General features: G+C 34.7%; 1 protein-coding gene across 1 annotated transcript; it reads right to left on the reverse strand.

Annotated features, from left to right (window-relative positions):
• Nucleotides 1-2,438: 2,438 nt before the first annotated feature.
• LOC113733059 (uncharacterized) lies at nt 2,439-9,712 on the reverse strand. Its single transcript, XM_027259198.2, has 8 exons — nt 9,321-9,712; nt 8,980-9,147; nt 8,695-8,881; nt 6,555-6,628; nt 4,732-4,881; nt 4,131-4,416; nt 3,211-3,444; nt 2,439-3,108 (listed from the first exon to the last, which is right to left on the reverse strand). Exons 3-8 carry the CDS (start codon nt 8,839-8,841, stop codon nt 2,743-2,745), a joined length of 1,257 nt encoding a protein of 418 aa, XP_027114999.1. The 5' UTR covers nt 8,842-8,881; nt 8,980-9,147; nt 9,321-9,712; the 3' UTR covers nt 2,439-2,742.
• Between the last annotated feature and the right edge of the window lie 6,783 nt (nt 9,713-16,495).

The following is a 16,495-nucleotide window of genomic DNA, read 5'->3' on the forward strand; positions in this document are numbered from 1 at the left end:
ATCAAATCGCTACAATAATTTTCCTACAAAAACTTCAAAATATTGCAATCCAAAGAAGACCTTTGAATAAAACCCATTTTACTTTACTTTCGAACTAAGGGGACATGGTATGATACGATGAAACCACGCTACTCTTCCTCCTCTAAGGATGGATGGAGTTTATCAAATCTGACTCTGAGAATTTGAACCAAAAACTTTCTCAATCTAGTTTACCATGCAAGATTAGGCGAATCGAAAAGTCTTTTTTTTTTTTTTTACATAGTTAATAAGGTTATAGTACTAATAATTAAATAAAGCTGCTGATCAAGAGCCAAACTGGCAAGCTCATCCTCACCTTCTTGCTATGCAACAACTCAATGCTTCGCAAGCACGCACGTTGGGCAGAACTGACGGTCATTGGCATCTTTCCTTCAATTGGGTCGATTAGAGTAGAAAAATTTGGGTTAACATTTGTTGGGGTCAAATCTGTCGCATCAAACAAACAAAAAAAAAAAACGCAAGGATGGATGGAGTAGAAGAGGTACAAATCCCAACCACATTCAAGATTAAGATTATTATAAAGCGATGGCTGAGAACCAAAGATCCAAGCCAAGTGTACTCCATGATCCAAGCATAATTCCTTGTTGTAGAGCCACGGAATCATGATAAGATACGACGGCTTTCTTTTCTAATGTTTGCAAAATATTTTGTTTATTTATCAAGAAATCAGATCCTTCATACAACAGTTTACTATAATCACCAGGCTTGAGCTTGAAGCATAAAAAGGACAGGCAGGAAACTTCAAAGTCGGATGAGGTATTATATAGTCAATTCGAGTACAAGCACATAATTAAGTCGAATGGTACAGAGATAATAATGACTGTGTATTTGTTTACAACCGAATCTTCAAAGATTAACTCTTCTGCTACATGAGTAAAGAAAAGTACTAGCTAGTATGATTTAGTTGCCCTGTATATTCAAAAATAATTAATGGCAATTAATGCAGATGATATAAACCAAAACGATATGGACAAAGACAGAGGCCTAATTGGGTTTCGGCTGGATCTAAGGAATGCCGCAATCTACAACGGAAACTGAAATAAGCTTTTATGGGGTCTGCTATTAACCATAATGATGACAGTCACTACCTAAAGTTAATAGGTTTCAATAACATAGCGGACATATAAAAAACTATAGCTTTCATTTCCACGACTTGGGAACTAAATCCTTAATGGTTAAAACTTCATAGTCTGTTAAACATATGAAAGGACTCCGTAGCAACCTCAGTCAGATTGAAGACATTTGGTTCACCATATCTACAAGTTTCCTCTACCAATAGCACAACAGAGCACAACATGGCACGCTATGATTTTACACAGATTAGACATTCATTACTTTAGAAAATTCTTATCCTCTCCTCCACAAAACCTAATCATGAAAAGGTCGAACCACATCTTGTCATCAACACAGAGCATACGCAGGTAAGTCTGTGATGTCTGATTGTGTATATCTAAACTTAACAACTACTTTTGTCCCTTTTTCTAAATACAAAAAAGTTACAGCCAAGCCACAATGATCGAATGACTATTGATAGGTTACAAGACAGCTTATCCACAAATTGTAGGACAACAATTTAGATATAAAAAATAGACAAAACCCACAGTTCATGAACTTTAACTACTTCACCATGGTCAATGTTGTCAGTTTGAAATTAATACTAGAACCATATCATTGAGCAGCAGTAAAGATTATACCCCACAATGTGGGCAATGCAGAGCACGGTTTTACCCAACGAAGCCACCAGCTGCTCAAAATTAATGAACCCAGTGACCTCTAAAACAAATGCCAACAGTAATACATTTCTGCTTGGTTAATTTTGACCCAAAAATCCCGCTTTCCTTCCGTTGGAAAGAAAATCCACAAAAGATTCCATTCTTCTAACAGGCATAATATATGAGAGCAATGAGCACCAACAAGAATTAGAGCAGTGCATTGAAGGCTAAGCATCAGAAATGTGAGCTATTACTGTTGGCATTTGTTTTAGAGGTCACTGGGTTCATTAATTTTGAGCAGCTAGTGGCTTCATTTGGGTAAACCATGCTCTGCATTGTCTGCATTGTTTTAACAGGCACAATATATGAGAGCAATGAGCACCAACAAGAGTTAGAGCAGTGTATTGAAGGCTAAGCATAGTAGTTAACCAAGAAATCCAACTGGCATGCCAAAAACTAGCAAGTTTAAAGTTAGGAAGATGTTGTCTGTACACACACAAATGCGATGCAGCAGCAACCTGTAACTATTTAAAGGGACATTGACAAGAGTACAAGGCCAATTCAAAGAGCCTCTGAAGATTGTCACAAATCTCATGTCATAAAGAGCCATTCCATGGTAACCACTAGTAATTTCTAAGTTAAATTGACAAATAATACAATAGAAAACAATCAAATCAATAAGTAATCTAAGTGTAAGTGGGGAACCACTATTGATCCTTTGAAAGAAAAAAAAGGTAATCCCAAGGAAATTCAGACTCAAGGGTCCTTGTCCACATGTCTGAGATGGCGAAAAGAAAATTACCCAATTCCAATTTTGTGACAACGTAATGACCTTAGTTAACATATCATATCTACAATACAAATGACAACAGGAGGTATATATTTAACAAATAGCAAATTACACCACTAGAGAGAACCAGATCAATCACCTACATGTACATTTCTAAAGTCAGTAATTCAAAAGAACAGTCCTCAAAAAAGAAAATACACGTCACCTTTGCCCAGATTCATTAGCTGCAGGTACCTTCTCTGGGTAATTAGACATATCTATGTCGATTAATGACAGATCATAAGGTGCAGAGAGACCATTAGATGAATCCATGAGCAATGATGAATTCATTGCCTCTGATTTTGCAGTATCCTGTACAGCACCAGGATTTTGCGGTGTGCAACTTCCTGAAGATGAAAGGCTGGAGAGCTGTATATCTTCCAATTTGTTCCCAAATATGTGCTTGCTTTTTCTAACAGTATCCATTTCTGGTCCGGTGGGAACGAAAGTTCGTGCCCTATACTTCCTAGCTCCCTCTTCACCTTCACTATGGTTATAGAGTACGTAATCGTGATAAGTTGGTGCAAACTGCAGAGAATAAACAAGAGTATGAGGATAGCTATAATAGAAAAAACCAATCCCTTTAGGAAATCCAGGGTGTCAGAAGATAAATATCAGTTAATTAGTCACCTGGTGGACTGTATCATGGTAAAAGTCATTTAGTTTAAGAGCATGTGCAAGGCTAGCGGTAAATCCACGTGAACCAACCACATTTGCACCTGCATACTCCTTGTATGGAAATGCATAAAGATGTCCCACAGCTGCAATAAGCATCTCCACACAAATTATAAAACTCTGGAATTCTGCAGCTTCCTTTGTATCTTTTATAAAGCCAGACTTCGCAGCAAGAAATACCAAAACACCCTGCCACCGGAGCAATTTAACAATCAGAAAATCACAAGTTTTTTTACACAATTCACAACACACAAAATCCAATCACCAAAAGAGCACCCAGACAGCCGTCAAAACAGACTCAAAAGCAGCATGGACCACTTTTGGTTTTGGGACTTCCTGACTAAAGATATCCATGATCCACAAGTCAGAGAACGAAACTTACTCATAATCATCACACACTACAGAAAGAAAAAAATGTTTATACACAAGATATGCACATTAAATCCTGTAAATCATGTCGCGTGATCATGCATCTTGAAAGTAAGACAACTAAATTTGAACATGGTTGGCAGCACAAAAACCAGAGGGAACTCCTAAACCATGCAGCTCTGAGATGAAAATCAAACACAAGAAATATGAAAAACTGGTTTTTCTGTCAACAAATCAACAGCTTGCTATGGTAGTATCAAAGTGGCAGCTAGAGAAAAGGGCATATATCAGGACCTAAAGCAGTTCAACAATTTATACAAAAACAATATATAAAGTCACTAAAATGACAAAACCCAATAAAGATGGGTTTCATAACTACCAAACACCTGAATTGGTAATGGTGACATTTTCTATAGGACATATGCTGCCAAACTTCCAAAGAGCAACCTAATAAAGTTCCAAATCTAACTTCAAGACATCATTAACAAGCAGACATGAACACATACCTGCCAGTAGGTAAGAAACACAACAGATTTGATTATGATAAACTTTGGAACTGGATTAAACGGCTGAAGCAGATCTCTGCATGCGACGTAGAACAATGCCAAGGCATAAAGTGCCATGGAGTATGAGAATGTGTAGATGATGGTGAGGTAGAGATATGCTTGCATTGGATTAAAGTTCCCATCCTCATACTTTCCTTTTGCATACAATATCAATGTGATTGCAACCAAAAATGGCTTGAGGATGACAAACTGCAGACACCCTTGTTTGCACCTTCTTATAAAGCGCCTGCAAAGCCTTGAAAGGATTACTGATGTCTCTAACTAAAAAGTCATGCAATTCTTCAGACACAGAAAAAATAAAAAAAATCAGGATATGAAGTACTTCAAACAAAGGTTGAAATGCAACGATGATTAGATATGTAATAATCTCAGGTCATTCAAGAATGTAAACATCTTACTATTCAACCAAAAAAAACTAACTGAATGTCATTTTTTCTGATGAAAAAAAGACAACAGTTGCATCATTCCAAACAAATCAAGAAAATTCTACTGGTGCATCAATGAACTAAGAAAGAAATACTTTCATCTACACATAACTCACCCATCTAATGGAATTGGCGGAAAGCAGCATGTCATCAAGCACCAATTTGGCTTCAGAACTCTACCACTCAGACTAATCACGACAGCTCCAGGGCCACCCACCCATGCCAAGCATAATGACAGGAAATTATATATGACCCATGCTTCATATCTGAAACAGCAATCAGGACAATTTTCACATTCAAATTCAAGAATTAAAAACAAAATGTCTTGCTGCTTCCACAATAAATCATAAAATGATTAAAATCACATAGCAGAGCCACTCATAAACATTCCAAATACCACATTGCAAGTATCAAAATAGCTTTAAAACTATATACGACTTTAATGATCAAACAAAAGTTTGAATCTAAAGAACAGAAATCATCATAACATCTACACTGCCCCAGGAAGATACAAATAATCCTACCGCTCAAAAGGCATACTAAGAAAAACTATGAACATCAAGACATTGCTAAAGAAAAAAGCCAGTGCACTGAAGATGGTCGACACAAATTGTGTGTCACATGATACCCAATAAACACTAAATGAAGTAAATGCAGAAGGAAAACAAGCCCTTTTATAAATGAAAATGTTGAAATCTGCTACCAAATATATGACATCTAATTTGTGTTGCATACTGTCAACAAGCACTTTATGACTGAGGAGTAGGGATAGATAGACCAACATCCAGGGATGAAATTGAGAGCAACGGAGCCATTACTATGGCAGGATGGTCAAGGCTTCACAGACATCAACCAAAAGGTGCAGAACTTTCAAATTCTGCTTTCAGTCAAGCAAGCAGTGCCACGGGCCCAACTAAGAACAGGAAATATACACATGGAATACATTCAGAAAAAAGAATACCACAGTCAACAAATCCTTTATCCATACTAACTAGAGTAAAATGCAACAGTCCTCGTCCTTTCTCTAGTATTGTCTCCAGAACACCACAATTATTTTGAACATGTCTTTGCTAAGTATTTGGTCAAACTACTTGCTGTATTACCAATACCCAATGTTTACGATTACCAATTATCTTACAACACCTACCAGTTTTTTACAGCTAAATCTTCATAAAAATTCTCTATTTCTTGAACCACTATTTTTTGACACTAGCATGTTACATAAGGCAGTCCTACAATAATCTTTAAATTCTCATTTCAATCAGACTTATCTGGATAATGTAATGAAATTAGCTGCCAATTATTTCAGCTCTGATACCATGCATTGAAATTACTTTTTCCTCATATAGCACAACTATATGGTTTCTATGCCAAGAATCAAAACAGGATCACGAGAGCTGTATCACAGACCCCTTTTATATTGAAAAGATTCAAACCCATAAAAATCAGAAGTTGAAGGACAACCAAAAATTTCCCAACATTCTTATAGCGTACTGAGTACCATCTTGATGCCCTTGTGAGGTTGTTAATGTTTTTCAATCAGAGAGAGGACCTACTTCCAGCTAAAAGTAATTTCAAAACAACAAATTTCTTAAGAGGGTAGAATCAAATCTGTTGAGATATTTTTTCACTGGTATAATTTATATCCAGATCAAAACCATTAATAGTCAAAAGTTTCCCCAACATTCTATGATAGTACTCATTAAAAAACTTGATGTGCATGTGAGCTTATTAAACGTTTCCACAATCAGAGAGATGACCTACTTCCAACTAAAAGTAATTGCACGATAACAAATTTCTGAAGGTAGCTAAAATCAGATTTGTTGACATCATCTTCAACCTCCAATACTAAACAATGGGAAATATCAAAAACTCAAATTGCAAAGCTCAAAAACCATAAACTACAATAGCAATACAATAAAACTCGTGAAGCACTTACATTTCTCTAATTGAATCAAAATAGATAGCTTTGTCATCGAGGAGAAGGGACAAGAAAGACATTAATGCATAAACCTGCAAAGAACAAGTTGAAATTGTTTGAGAACAATCTTGGAGAATAGACAGCGATGCATTGTTGAATGGTCAAAATTTTATGCATAATAGATAGCCAACAAATAATTAGAGACTGCCCCTGGATACAATACAAGAAAGAGGATCACAGCTTGAAAGGAGGAAAGCTTTGAACATGACACGTAAGCATACAAACTGCAACTCTTTTACCTACCATGAGCCGTGAAACATGGGTAAAATCTCCACAATTTTTTCACAGGTCACAATTCCAAAAGTGTGCAAAAGTCCTGCAAACTAAATCTAAGTCCTCCAATGCTGATAATTTGGGTATAGACATCTGAGTTCACATCTAGGAAACTAGATGCCAAGATCAGAAACAAGTGAAGGTCGTAAGAGCCCTTAATGTAAAAATTTACTTTTCAATGAATATCTTACTTTTCTTATCCTTCTCCCACTTTATATTCCTTACTTTTCTTTTCTCTGATAGGAATTCTGGGCTCCCTTCAATCCCTTTTAACTGCTTTAGTCCTTCAGTTGCCAAAGTACTGCTTATTTCTCAATAATCATCTCCCACACAATCCTCCTTGATTCATCTTCATGGGATCCAAAAGATACTCAATATCTAACTCAATCTTATCCAGCCTCCGCAAATCCACTACACATACATTTTTTATATTCCTTATGAAGGAAAGTGGATCCTCTCCATCAGCAAATGGTACTTAAAAACCACATTGACTACTTTCATATGCAATTCTTACATTCTTCCGCATTATCCCAAGTATGCTAGACATTAAGTGCTCGTATGTATAATCATAGTCACTCCTCTCTTCTTCAGAGATGTAGTCATGCATAAACAAGGAATGGGCAATGGTACTGCAGCCTGTTTCCTCTCAAAACCACAGGGTTCATAAATGGCACCACGAACAATACACCTATCTATTCTTGTGAAGGAACCTAGTGAAAGATTGGGTACCATAGCAACAAGTTTGAGAGATACAATATTATAAAAAAGCTTAAACACATGGTATCATATGTCTACTGGCAAAATTAACAAGCTCTGCAATACACATCTTGTCAAAAATACATTAGCTCCATTCAAACTCCATAAGTTCACATGTAAGGAGCTGTTCAACAACAAACCAACAACTTCTACGTGAGAGTAAAGTATGGGATGATCTCATCAATCAAGAAGGGACATATATTGAGATAATGTAATTAAATTTTTGAAACAGTTATCGTCTGTCAAACATAAGTTGCACATAAGAATTTCAAGTTTGTGCACCTGATTTTCTCTCCATAAGTTCCTGCACATTTAATCAATCAATAAGTCAATTAGGTCAATTAGGTTCTCTGTCAGGTATTTATTATCTTTGACATTTATTTGCATTAAGATGACATAATTTCTTCACTAGCCATCCCGTCCTGACAAGCCACAATGTGAGGCACCATCCAGATAAAATCAACTGCTACCCAACTTGCATTCAGTTTGATCAGTGCATCCGCATATAAGAAGAACTATGCGCCTAAGGGTCAAAACAAGTCTAGCGTTGTCATACAACTGAATTCAAATAGCTATACAACATCCAACAAATTACTATCCCTACCATTGCTGTAGAAAGCATGTCAGCAGCTTGAATTGTCCTTGCGTTGTAGAACTTTCACAGGGTTTTAATAAGTAACACAAAGTGATATTTCCAGGTTTGTCCATAAAAAGGTTCAATTCGTTTAAGAAATAGACTGCAAGCAATTAAACCTCAAAGCAGAATGCACTATCTAAATATTATAAGGCAACAATAATAGATGCTTCAAGCAAAATGGGATAGATGCGTTACTGTTACAGCTTTATGAGTAATAGAAAATTCACACAAATCAACACACACAAGCTATCCCAGCTTCCCTAAACTTGCTATAGAGCTTATGTAATATAAAAAACTAGTAAATGCTTTATGCAATAGATAGTTGCTCCTGAGTATAAGATCCAAAATAGCCAACGTGTTTAAACTGGAGAAATCCATCTTCATCTATGCAAAACTAACGAAAGCCCCGTAGTATAGTTATAAATTACTTACAGGAACCATAAAGATAATGCGGACAATGTATCTCTGATAAGTAGGCTCCGTGTAATTCAAAAGATGCCTGTAAATGTGTGAAATCGCCAAGGCAATAGCCCCAATTGTGCAAGGCAATGCAACAATTATATAATACAGAGGCCCCATGTCTTGTTCGGTTAACCACAAACGTTCCACCGATTAAAATCTAACAAAGAAACAATCTGAATGTCACTACCAACTCCAACGATAAGACTAAGAAAAAAAAAAAGCATAATTCTTTAAAATTAAACTATCAGTACCAACCTTTCGTCTGGGCAACCGCTACTACAATTTGCAATTATCCCCGTTCTTCAGTTGATAGAAAAGACAACTCTTGCGGCAGTTAAACATTTAATAGCTAGGTCGAATGTCGAATGTTGCGGGAAAAAAAAATGCAAATAGCCTATTTCCCCAAAATGCCAGTAGCAACTCCTACAAGCAAAGATAAGAGAAAGAGCCACATAATCAAAGCTTTCAATCTTAGTCACCAACCGTTTGACAAAATGTCTAAGTGAACTCTAGAAAATTACAAAGCAAATTTAGTATTTAACAATAAAGTTTACGTACTTCAGCGAAATCCCATTAAAATGACTAAGATAACTGACCTTACTCTATCGGGAAAAAAAAAATCAATTAAGTTACTTTATGGATGGAATCAAGGGGCAAAAAGTTGTGGGTTTTCTGTTACTTTGTTTTGGGATTTGTGAAAACGATGAATTGGGTTTCGGTTGATCAAGATCAATCCGAATTGGCGGTTTAAAGTAGTAGATCTTTGCTTTATGCAGCAGGCCCTTTGGGATGCAGGAAAAAGGAAAGCAAGCTTCTGGATTGTGGGTTGTGAATGTGCTGGTTCTTGTTGTGGGGCAGGCAGGGCAGAGCGAGAGAGCACAGAGAGAGACAATAATGGCGGCTTATTCAGTGTGGGCTTTTTTTTTATGGATTTTGCCGTCAAACCAAAAAGGAAGAAAACTGCAAAGCAAGAAAGATTAAGGATTAAGTAATATAGTGGCAATTATAGAAAACTCAGAAATTATATAGTTGCAGTATAATTAGTGATTATTTTTTGATGATGTTATAATTAGTGATTATTGAATCTTAAACAAGCATCAATCACCAACAAAATGGAATTTGCCAGCTAAGGATGATATCATCATGATAAGAATTTTTTCATTTTTTTTTCATTTTTGTGACAATTTCTATAGAAAGTCCTCAAAGTTTTCAAAATGTATTATTTTAGTCCTAAAAAGAAAAGGAAAAATAAAATAAACTATCATTTTAGCACTCAAAAAGGATTTGCTTGTGATTTGCATTTAAGATTTTAAGTAACTCTTAAAAAACATGAGTCATGTCCAGGAGACTTTTCGTCCTTCTGTAGACTGATGATGATAGCAAATTCCTTTGTGGAGCTTTGTGTATTACAATAAGTATCTTAAACCTATGCTACATTAAAGTTTTTCTCCGTTAGTTCATGTTTGATAACCCAATTCAGTACTTAAATTTAATGGATTCAGATCTTAACATATTCAAATCGTTTGATAATAAAAAATTTAACATCTGAATTAATTAAGTGACACTAAATTTTCTAGACAAAACTTGCTCACATAATTAAGTGATAAGTTATTTACTTATCATCGAATGTAATATGCACTTAAATGTATTAGATTTAATAATTTAATGAATTCAGCTTTCAAATTTTAAATTTTAGTTTTATCACACGCACCCTTACTTAATGTACGTAATTTGACTATAACCTCGCTGCATCACAATGTCACCTTTACTTCTCTTGGCAAGTTCTACGCCACATGGCAACAATTCTCCCATATTTGCAATTGAAACAAAGAAAAATTCTTAGAAAATTTTACGCACTTGGATTTTGAGCTGTAATGCAATACCTACCGCAAAGAAGGATACTATAGTAATTATTTCAAAAAATATTTAATTTGCATATAAACATATTTCTCAATCCATTTTTTTATATTTCAAACCACTTTTTTTATCTCACATATATCGCATCACAAAAAGTACTACAGTAATTATTCTAAATATGTATTTCAAATAATACTCTATCCAAACAAAACCCACGTGTTTTATTTGTTTAAATAATAATGGTGCTCAAATAATTGGTGTAGACACCAAATTTTTGTCAATTTTTAATATTTTCCTAAATTTTTATCTATTTAATAAGTTATCTATTATTATTATTATTATTATTATTAATGTGTAATTTTCTCATTTTTGCAGGTTTATTTAAAAAAAAAAAAGAAAAAAAAACAAACAACAAAACAAAAACAAAAAAGGAAAAGTTAAAAAACAAAAAAAAATCAAAAATCAAAAATCAAAAATCAAAAATCAAAAATAAAAAATCAAATCAAATCAAAATCAAATTATTACAAAATTTACACATTTTCATCATTTTTCCTACCAAAAAACACTTGACCCATTCCTACACTCAACTTTCTTGTCATCTGGTAAAAAATAATCATTTGGACCAAAGACACACACAAGCTCCTCTTTTTCTCTCCCAATATGACACATGTTTGGATTGTAAATTATTTGAGATATTTTTACTGTAGTACTTTTTATGATGTGATGTATGTGAGAAAAAAAGGTAATTGGGAATATAAAAAGGTGTGTTGAAAATTGTAATAATGATGTAAGCAAATAAATTTTGGTAAATAATCCTCAATCCAAACAAACTGACTCGGCTGGGGGGGGGACAGAAAAAAAAAAAACTCTCGGCTCTTCTCTCAATTCTCCCTCTCATTTTGGTGAACAATATACAAAACCTCACTCTCTCCCTCTCGGTTTTTTTCCCAACACACTCACACACAACAAAAAAGAGGGGCAGCTACCAATTGGACAATCATAGCTTGGAATTTCCTCCAAACTCTAGCCCACGGACCGTAATTCCAGCTGGGGTAATTTTCCTTTTATTTTTCCGATTTCCTTTTCTTTTTCTTTCTATTTTAGTAGTTATATTTGAAGCATGTTTAGTTGATGATTTGTCCCTTCCTCTTGCTGGTTTTATTGTTGTGGTGTTGTTGGGCAAGTTCAAGACTAGACTGAGGAAAAGAAAGATGATTTTTGTGCATGCATGCTAAATGTTTGATGAAATGCCAAAACAAAAAAAAAATGAATTTTAGAAACTGTTTTGTCTTAATGTAGTCTTTTGTTGTTGTTTTCTTGTTAGCTAAGATTATATTTGTAATGTAAAGATTATAAGGAGTATTGTAATATATTTTTATGAATTTTTGGTGAAGGTTTAAAGGTCTAAAAATAATAAAAAATGCAGCTGTTTTTTGGCCATTCGGCCACTTTTCTTTCTTCTTTTGTAAAAACTAATTCCGGAAATGAAACCTACGCCAAAAATCGAGTGAGGGGGTGTATTTTGGTGAAATTTTGTGATCGGAAAAATGGCCGGCGACCAGCGGTGGCGGCGCCGGCAGCCGCCATGTCAGCCATGGTTGGCGGTGGCGAGGAGCTTCAGCCGGCCAGGCAAGGAAAAGAAGAACCGGAAGGGTAGAAGAAGAAGAAAAAGAAAAGAAAAGAAAAAAGGGATTGGGCTAATGTTTATTTTCCTGTTGGGCCAAGAGCTAGTTTTGTTAGGTTTTGGGGCTGGGCTTTGGTTTATGTTTTCTTTTGGGTTTCGGTTGGGCTAGGAGCTTGGAGCCCATGTGTTTTTGGTTGGGTTTGAGTGATAGAAGACGGGCTGGCCTGTGTGTTTTGGCTTAGACTTTCGGCTGGGCTTAGGTAGTTTTCGGCCCAAAGAAATAAATAATGGCCCAGTGGCCTGTTTTCTTAAGAAGATCTGATTACGATTTGCACTTTGGCCCCTGATCTTTGGAGTAATTTTACTACGGTCCAGAACATTTTAATTTCTTTGATGTAGGTCCTTATAGTAATTGCACTTTGGTCCCTGAATTTTATCTTTTATTTAATTTTGACCCCTAAACTTTGAAAAATATAATTTTTGTCCCCAAAAGTTTTTTCAATTTTTGCAATTCAGTCCCTGATGAATTTTGACTCTCTTTATTATGATTGTTTCTTTTCTTTAATAGCTAATTATGCTACTTTTGAATATACTTAACTTGTAATTTTTAGATTTGCTTAAATTTCTTTACGTCTGACATATTAGTGTGAATTTAGTGCTTGTATTATTATTTTCTTTTTCAATTAAATTGGTGCCATGATCCTTTTGTTCATTGTGAGTATAATTAGGACAATTTGACTCCATTTAGTCACCACTTCAAACGGGAGGTACTCCTATTTTATTATTTCAATGTCAATTACGTGCTCTTATGTGCTCCTATGTGTTCCTATGTGTTTATATATCTTTATATGCTTTATTTATTTGATTTAAATATTCATTCAAATTTTCTTATATATGTTTTAGTTAGTTTTTATAATGATTCGAGAGGTATTTAAATACTTCAAAAATGTAATAGATAGGATAATTAGATTTGTTTTATTATATTTTTCCCTCCTAGATTGTAGTTAGGCGTTCCCCGATGTAATAGATAGGTTGCGTGTTTATATGGTTTATGTGTTAAGTGTTTTATCCGCTTTTTCTTAGGATTTTGGCATCTAGATATTATGCTTACGTGTTATGTGTTACGTGCTCTTATGTGTTTATTTGTTTTAATTTATGCTTTATTTGCTTCACTATGAATTGTTAATGCATAACGTCACCACACTAGTCCAACGCTAGTTGTGGCTTCTCTCTTCGCTTACTTGCTAGTCCAACGCTAGTAAGGATTTTTAGAAATGGGCTAGTCCAACGCTAGACCATTTAGGTTGTCTTGCGCTAGATTCATCTTTGTGTGCTATTCACCACATTTCCATGCATGTTTTTATTTTTAGGATCTTTTCTCATTTGTATAATATTCCCTATTATATTATCCCTTACCCGCTATAGGTGCTAATCATGCCATTTAGAATTGCATATCATTTAAGCTAGTTCATTTGCTTGTTCATGTTAGGATAATTATTTTTCAAACATGGGAAATGGGTGATTATAACTTTTTAGTTTAAATACCCTATTAATCCATATATAAGAAAATTATGTCACGAGTTTTGCCTCCCGTACCCTTTATGTTGCATTCCCTTTTTCTTTGATCACTTATATATATGTATATAATCTAATTTCTTTTCTTTACTTTAAATTCATCATTTGCATATTCGTGACACCTTCAAGGAGTTATTTTGGCCTTCGCAATTAATGCGATTGGTTCAATCAAACCCTTGAATGAACATTTTGTCCCTTTCGATGTTTTTATAAATTTAGATTTGCTTCCATGTAAGAAACATCCAAATATGACAAAATTAAGGGTTAGATTAGGAAAATTTTGACTAAACCTCGTAACTAGCTTAGACTAGGTTGAAAGGGTGCCTTAGGTTTGAGTCAATTAAACCTTTGCCTTCCCTTTCTTCAACCGTGACTCCCGAACCTATTTTCTCTTGTTTTCAAAGATCTGGAGTTGTCAAAAAGGGTTTTGATTTATTTTATTTTTGTCAAAAAATATTTTTTGGGTGACTTGGTACACCAAAATTCCATACCAAGTGGCGACTCCTATTTTTTCTTAAAAACCCTTTTAGACTAAATTTTGGACCCAAATTGTCGCATTCTTTTTAAGTCCCATTCTAGGTCCTTTTTCATTTATTATTAATAAATCACATCTTTTTATAAACTCCTTTTATTTTCCATCTCGAAAAATGGGGCGCGACAATTGGCACTTAATATTTTGCAATTGTGAAAATCTTACGAAAAGAACAACAACGTATGTTTTATTTAGTTTATGGAATGCATATACTTGTGCAAAAATTACGAATAGGAGCAAAGGAAGATGGAAAATATACAAGGCATGAATTTTGCATAATTGGTAGAAATGCGGAGGCTAAAGTGAAATTAGTCCACAAAATATTACATTTCATTTAAAATTACCACAATCGTCCCTTCTTAAGTGCTCTAGTCACCTGACTCTCCAGGCAAGTTTCAAACAATTATTGCAAAATTTTGTATTTTGACGTTCAATTTGTTGCCCATACAGTTTGATGAATAATAGCAATGTCCACTTCATAAATTATATAGATGCATTTTTTTCCCTTTTTTAAAGGACATCATATTTATCGATTACACTGAAACGTCTCGCCACTTGGACTGGAGTTTCATCGTCAACCTGCATCGTATTTCTACGTGGAGGTTCTTCCTTTGATATTTTACAGAAATTTCCCTCTACTTGTATTCAAGGTGCATACCTTTTTGACACAGTGGAAGTTTTGTTAGTTCCCAAGCAACCTAAGAGGTGGGGGTAAATTAAATGGATAAAAATTGAAGTAAGTAAAGATCAAATTTTCATCCAATTATTCAATCAAAATAAACAACCATTCAAACAAACACAATAATAAGAGATATAAGCAAATTAAACCACACAAACAAATAGCAAAAAGATAACAATAAAGTAAAAGCATTGCAAACCAGTCAAACTCCCAAGTTTCCTCCAAATTTGGAGTTGAAACAACCAAATAATTTTTTCAATTGATGGTGACACTAATCAACTTGTACAAGTGAAGGCTCGCTCCTTCCTCATTCCAAAAGTTTTTAGTTGAGTCAAAAGAGTTTTAGAGAAAAATGCAGTTTTGGTACCTAAACTTTGACGCACGAGCGGTTTTAGTCCCCAAATTTTGGACGAAAACAAATTTGGTACCCGAACTTTCAATTTTGAGCACATTAAGTACCCTTGACGATTTTTTTCCAAATTGTTACCGGAAAAAGCCATGTGACTGTCACGTGTCCGGCCAAAATGGAATTAAAAAAGGCAAAAAATGCAGTTTTGGTACCTAAACTTTGACGCACTAGCGGTTTTAGTCCCCAAATTTTGGATGAAAACAAATTTGGTACCCGAACTTTCAAATTTTGAGCACATTAAGTACCCTTGACTATTTTTTCCCAAATTGTTACCAAAAAAAGCCATATGACAGTCACGTGTCTGGCCACAATTGTATAAAAAAAGGCCAAAAAATGTCAAATGCCATTATAATACTAGGTATTAAATTTAAGGACTAATAGCGTAATAAAGAAAAAATTCAAGGACTAAATAACATCACATGAGTCAACAAAACCCAAGAACCGATACAAATGAGCTCCAATTCCAGTTCATTAATCTAAGAATCAAGTCACAAAATTTGTCTGGAATTGGAGCTCATTTGTATCGGTTCTTGGGTTTTGTTGACTCATGTGATGTTATTTAGTCCTTGGATTTTTTCTTTATTACGCTATTAGTCCTTAAATTTAATACTTAGTATTAGAATGGCATTTGATATTTTTTGGGCCTTTTTTTATACAATTGTGGCCGGACACGTGACTGTCATATGGCTTTTTTCGATAATAATTTGGGAAAAAATAGTCAAGGGTACTTAATGTGCTCAAAATTTGAAAGTTCGGGTACCAAATTTGTTTTCATCCAAAATTTGGGGACTAAAACCACTCGTGCGTCAAAATTTAGGTACCAAAATTGCATTTTTGACCTTTTTTTATTCCATTTTGGCCGGACACGTGGCTTTTTCCGGTAACAATTTGGGAAAAAATTGTCAAGGGTACTTAATGTGCTCAAAATTTGAAAGTTCGGGTACCAAATTTGTTTTCGTCCAAAATTTGGGGACTAAAACCGCTCATGCGTCAAAGTTTAGGTACCAAAATTGCATTTTTCTCAGAGTTTTATAACTCTCTTAGTTAATCCTCAACTAGTTTCAATTGAAAGTTCAACCAACAAATTAAGAAATA

The sequence above is a fragment of the Coffea arabica genome, chromosome 2e (assembly GCF_036785885.1).
Source record: "Coffea arabica cultivar ET-39 chromosome 2e, Coffea Arabica ET-39 HiFi, whole genome shotgun sequence".
Classification (NCBI taxonomy): domain Eukaryota; kingdom Viridiplantae; phylum Streptophyta; class Magnoliopsida; order Gentianales; family Rubiaceae; genus Coffea; species Coffea arabica.

Bases quoted from the DNA above. Each gene is read 5' to 3' on its own strand.
- LOC113733059 (XM_027259198.2), bottom strand. From the start codon at position 8,841: ATGGGGCCTCTGTATTATATAATTGTTGCATTGCCTTGCACAATTGGG. The intron at 6,629-8,694 runs GTAAGTAATTTA...TGTTCTTTGCAG, and splicing joins GCATTATCTTTATGGTTCCT to GTTTATGCATTAATGTCTTT. The intron at 3,109-3,210 runs GTGACTAATTAA...TATTCTCTGCAG, and splicing joins ACCATGATACAGTCCACCAG to TTTGCACCAACTTATCACGA.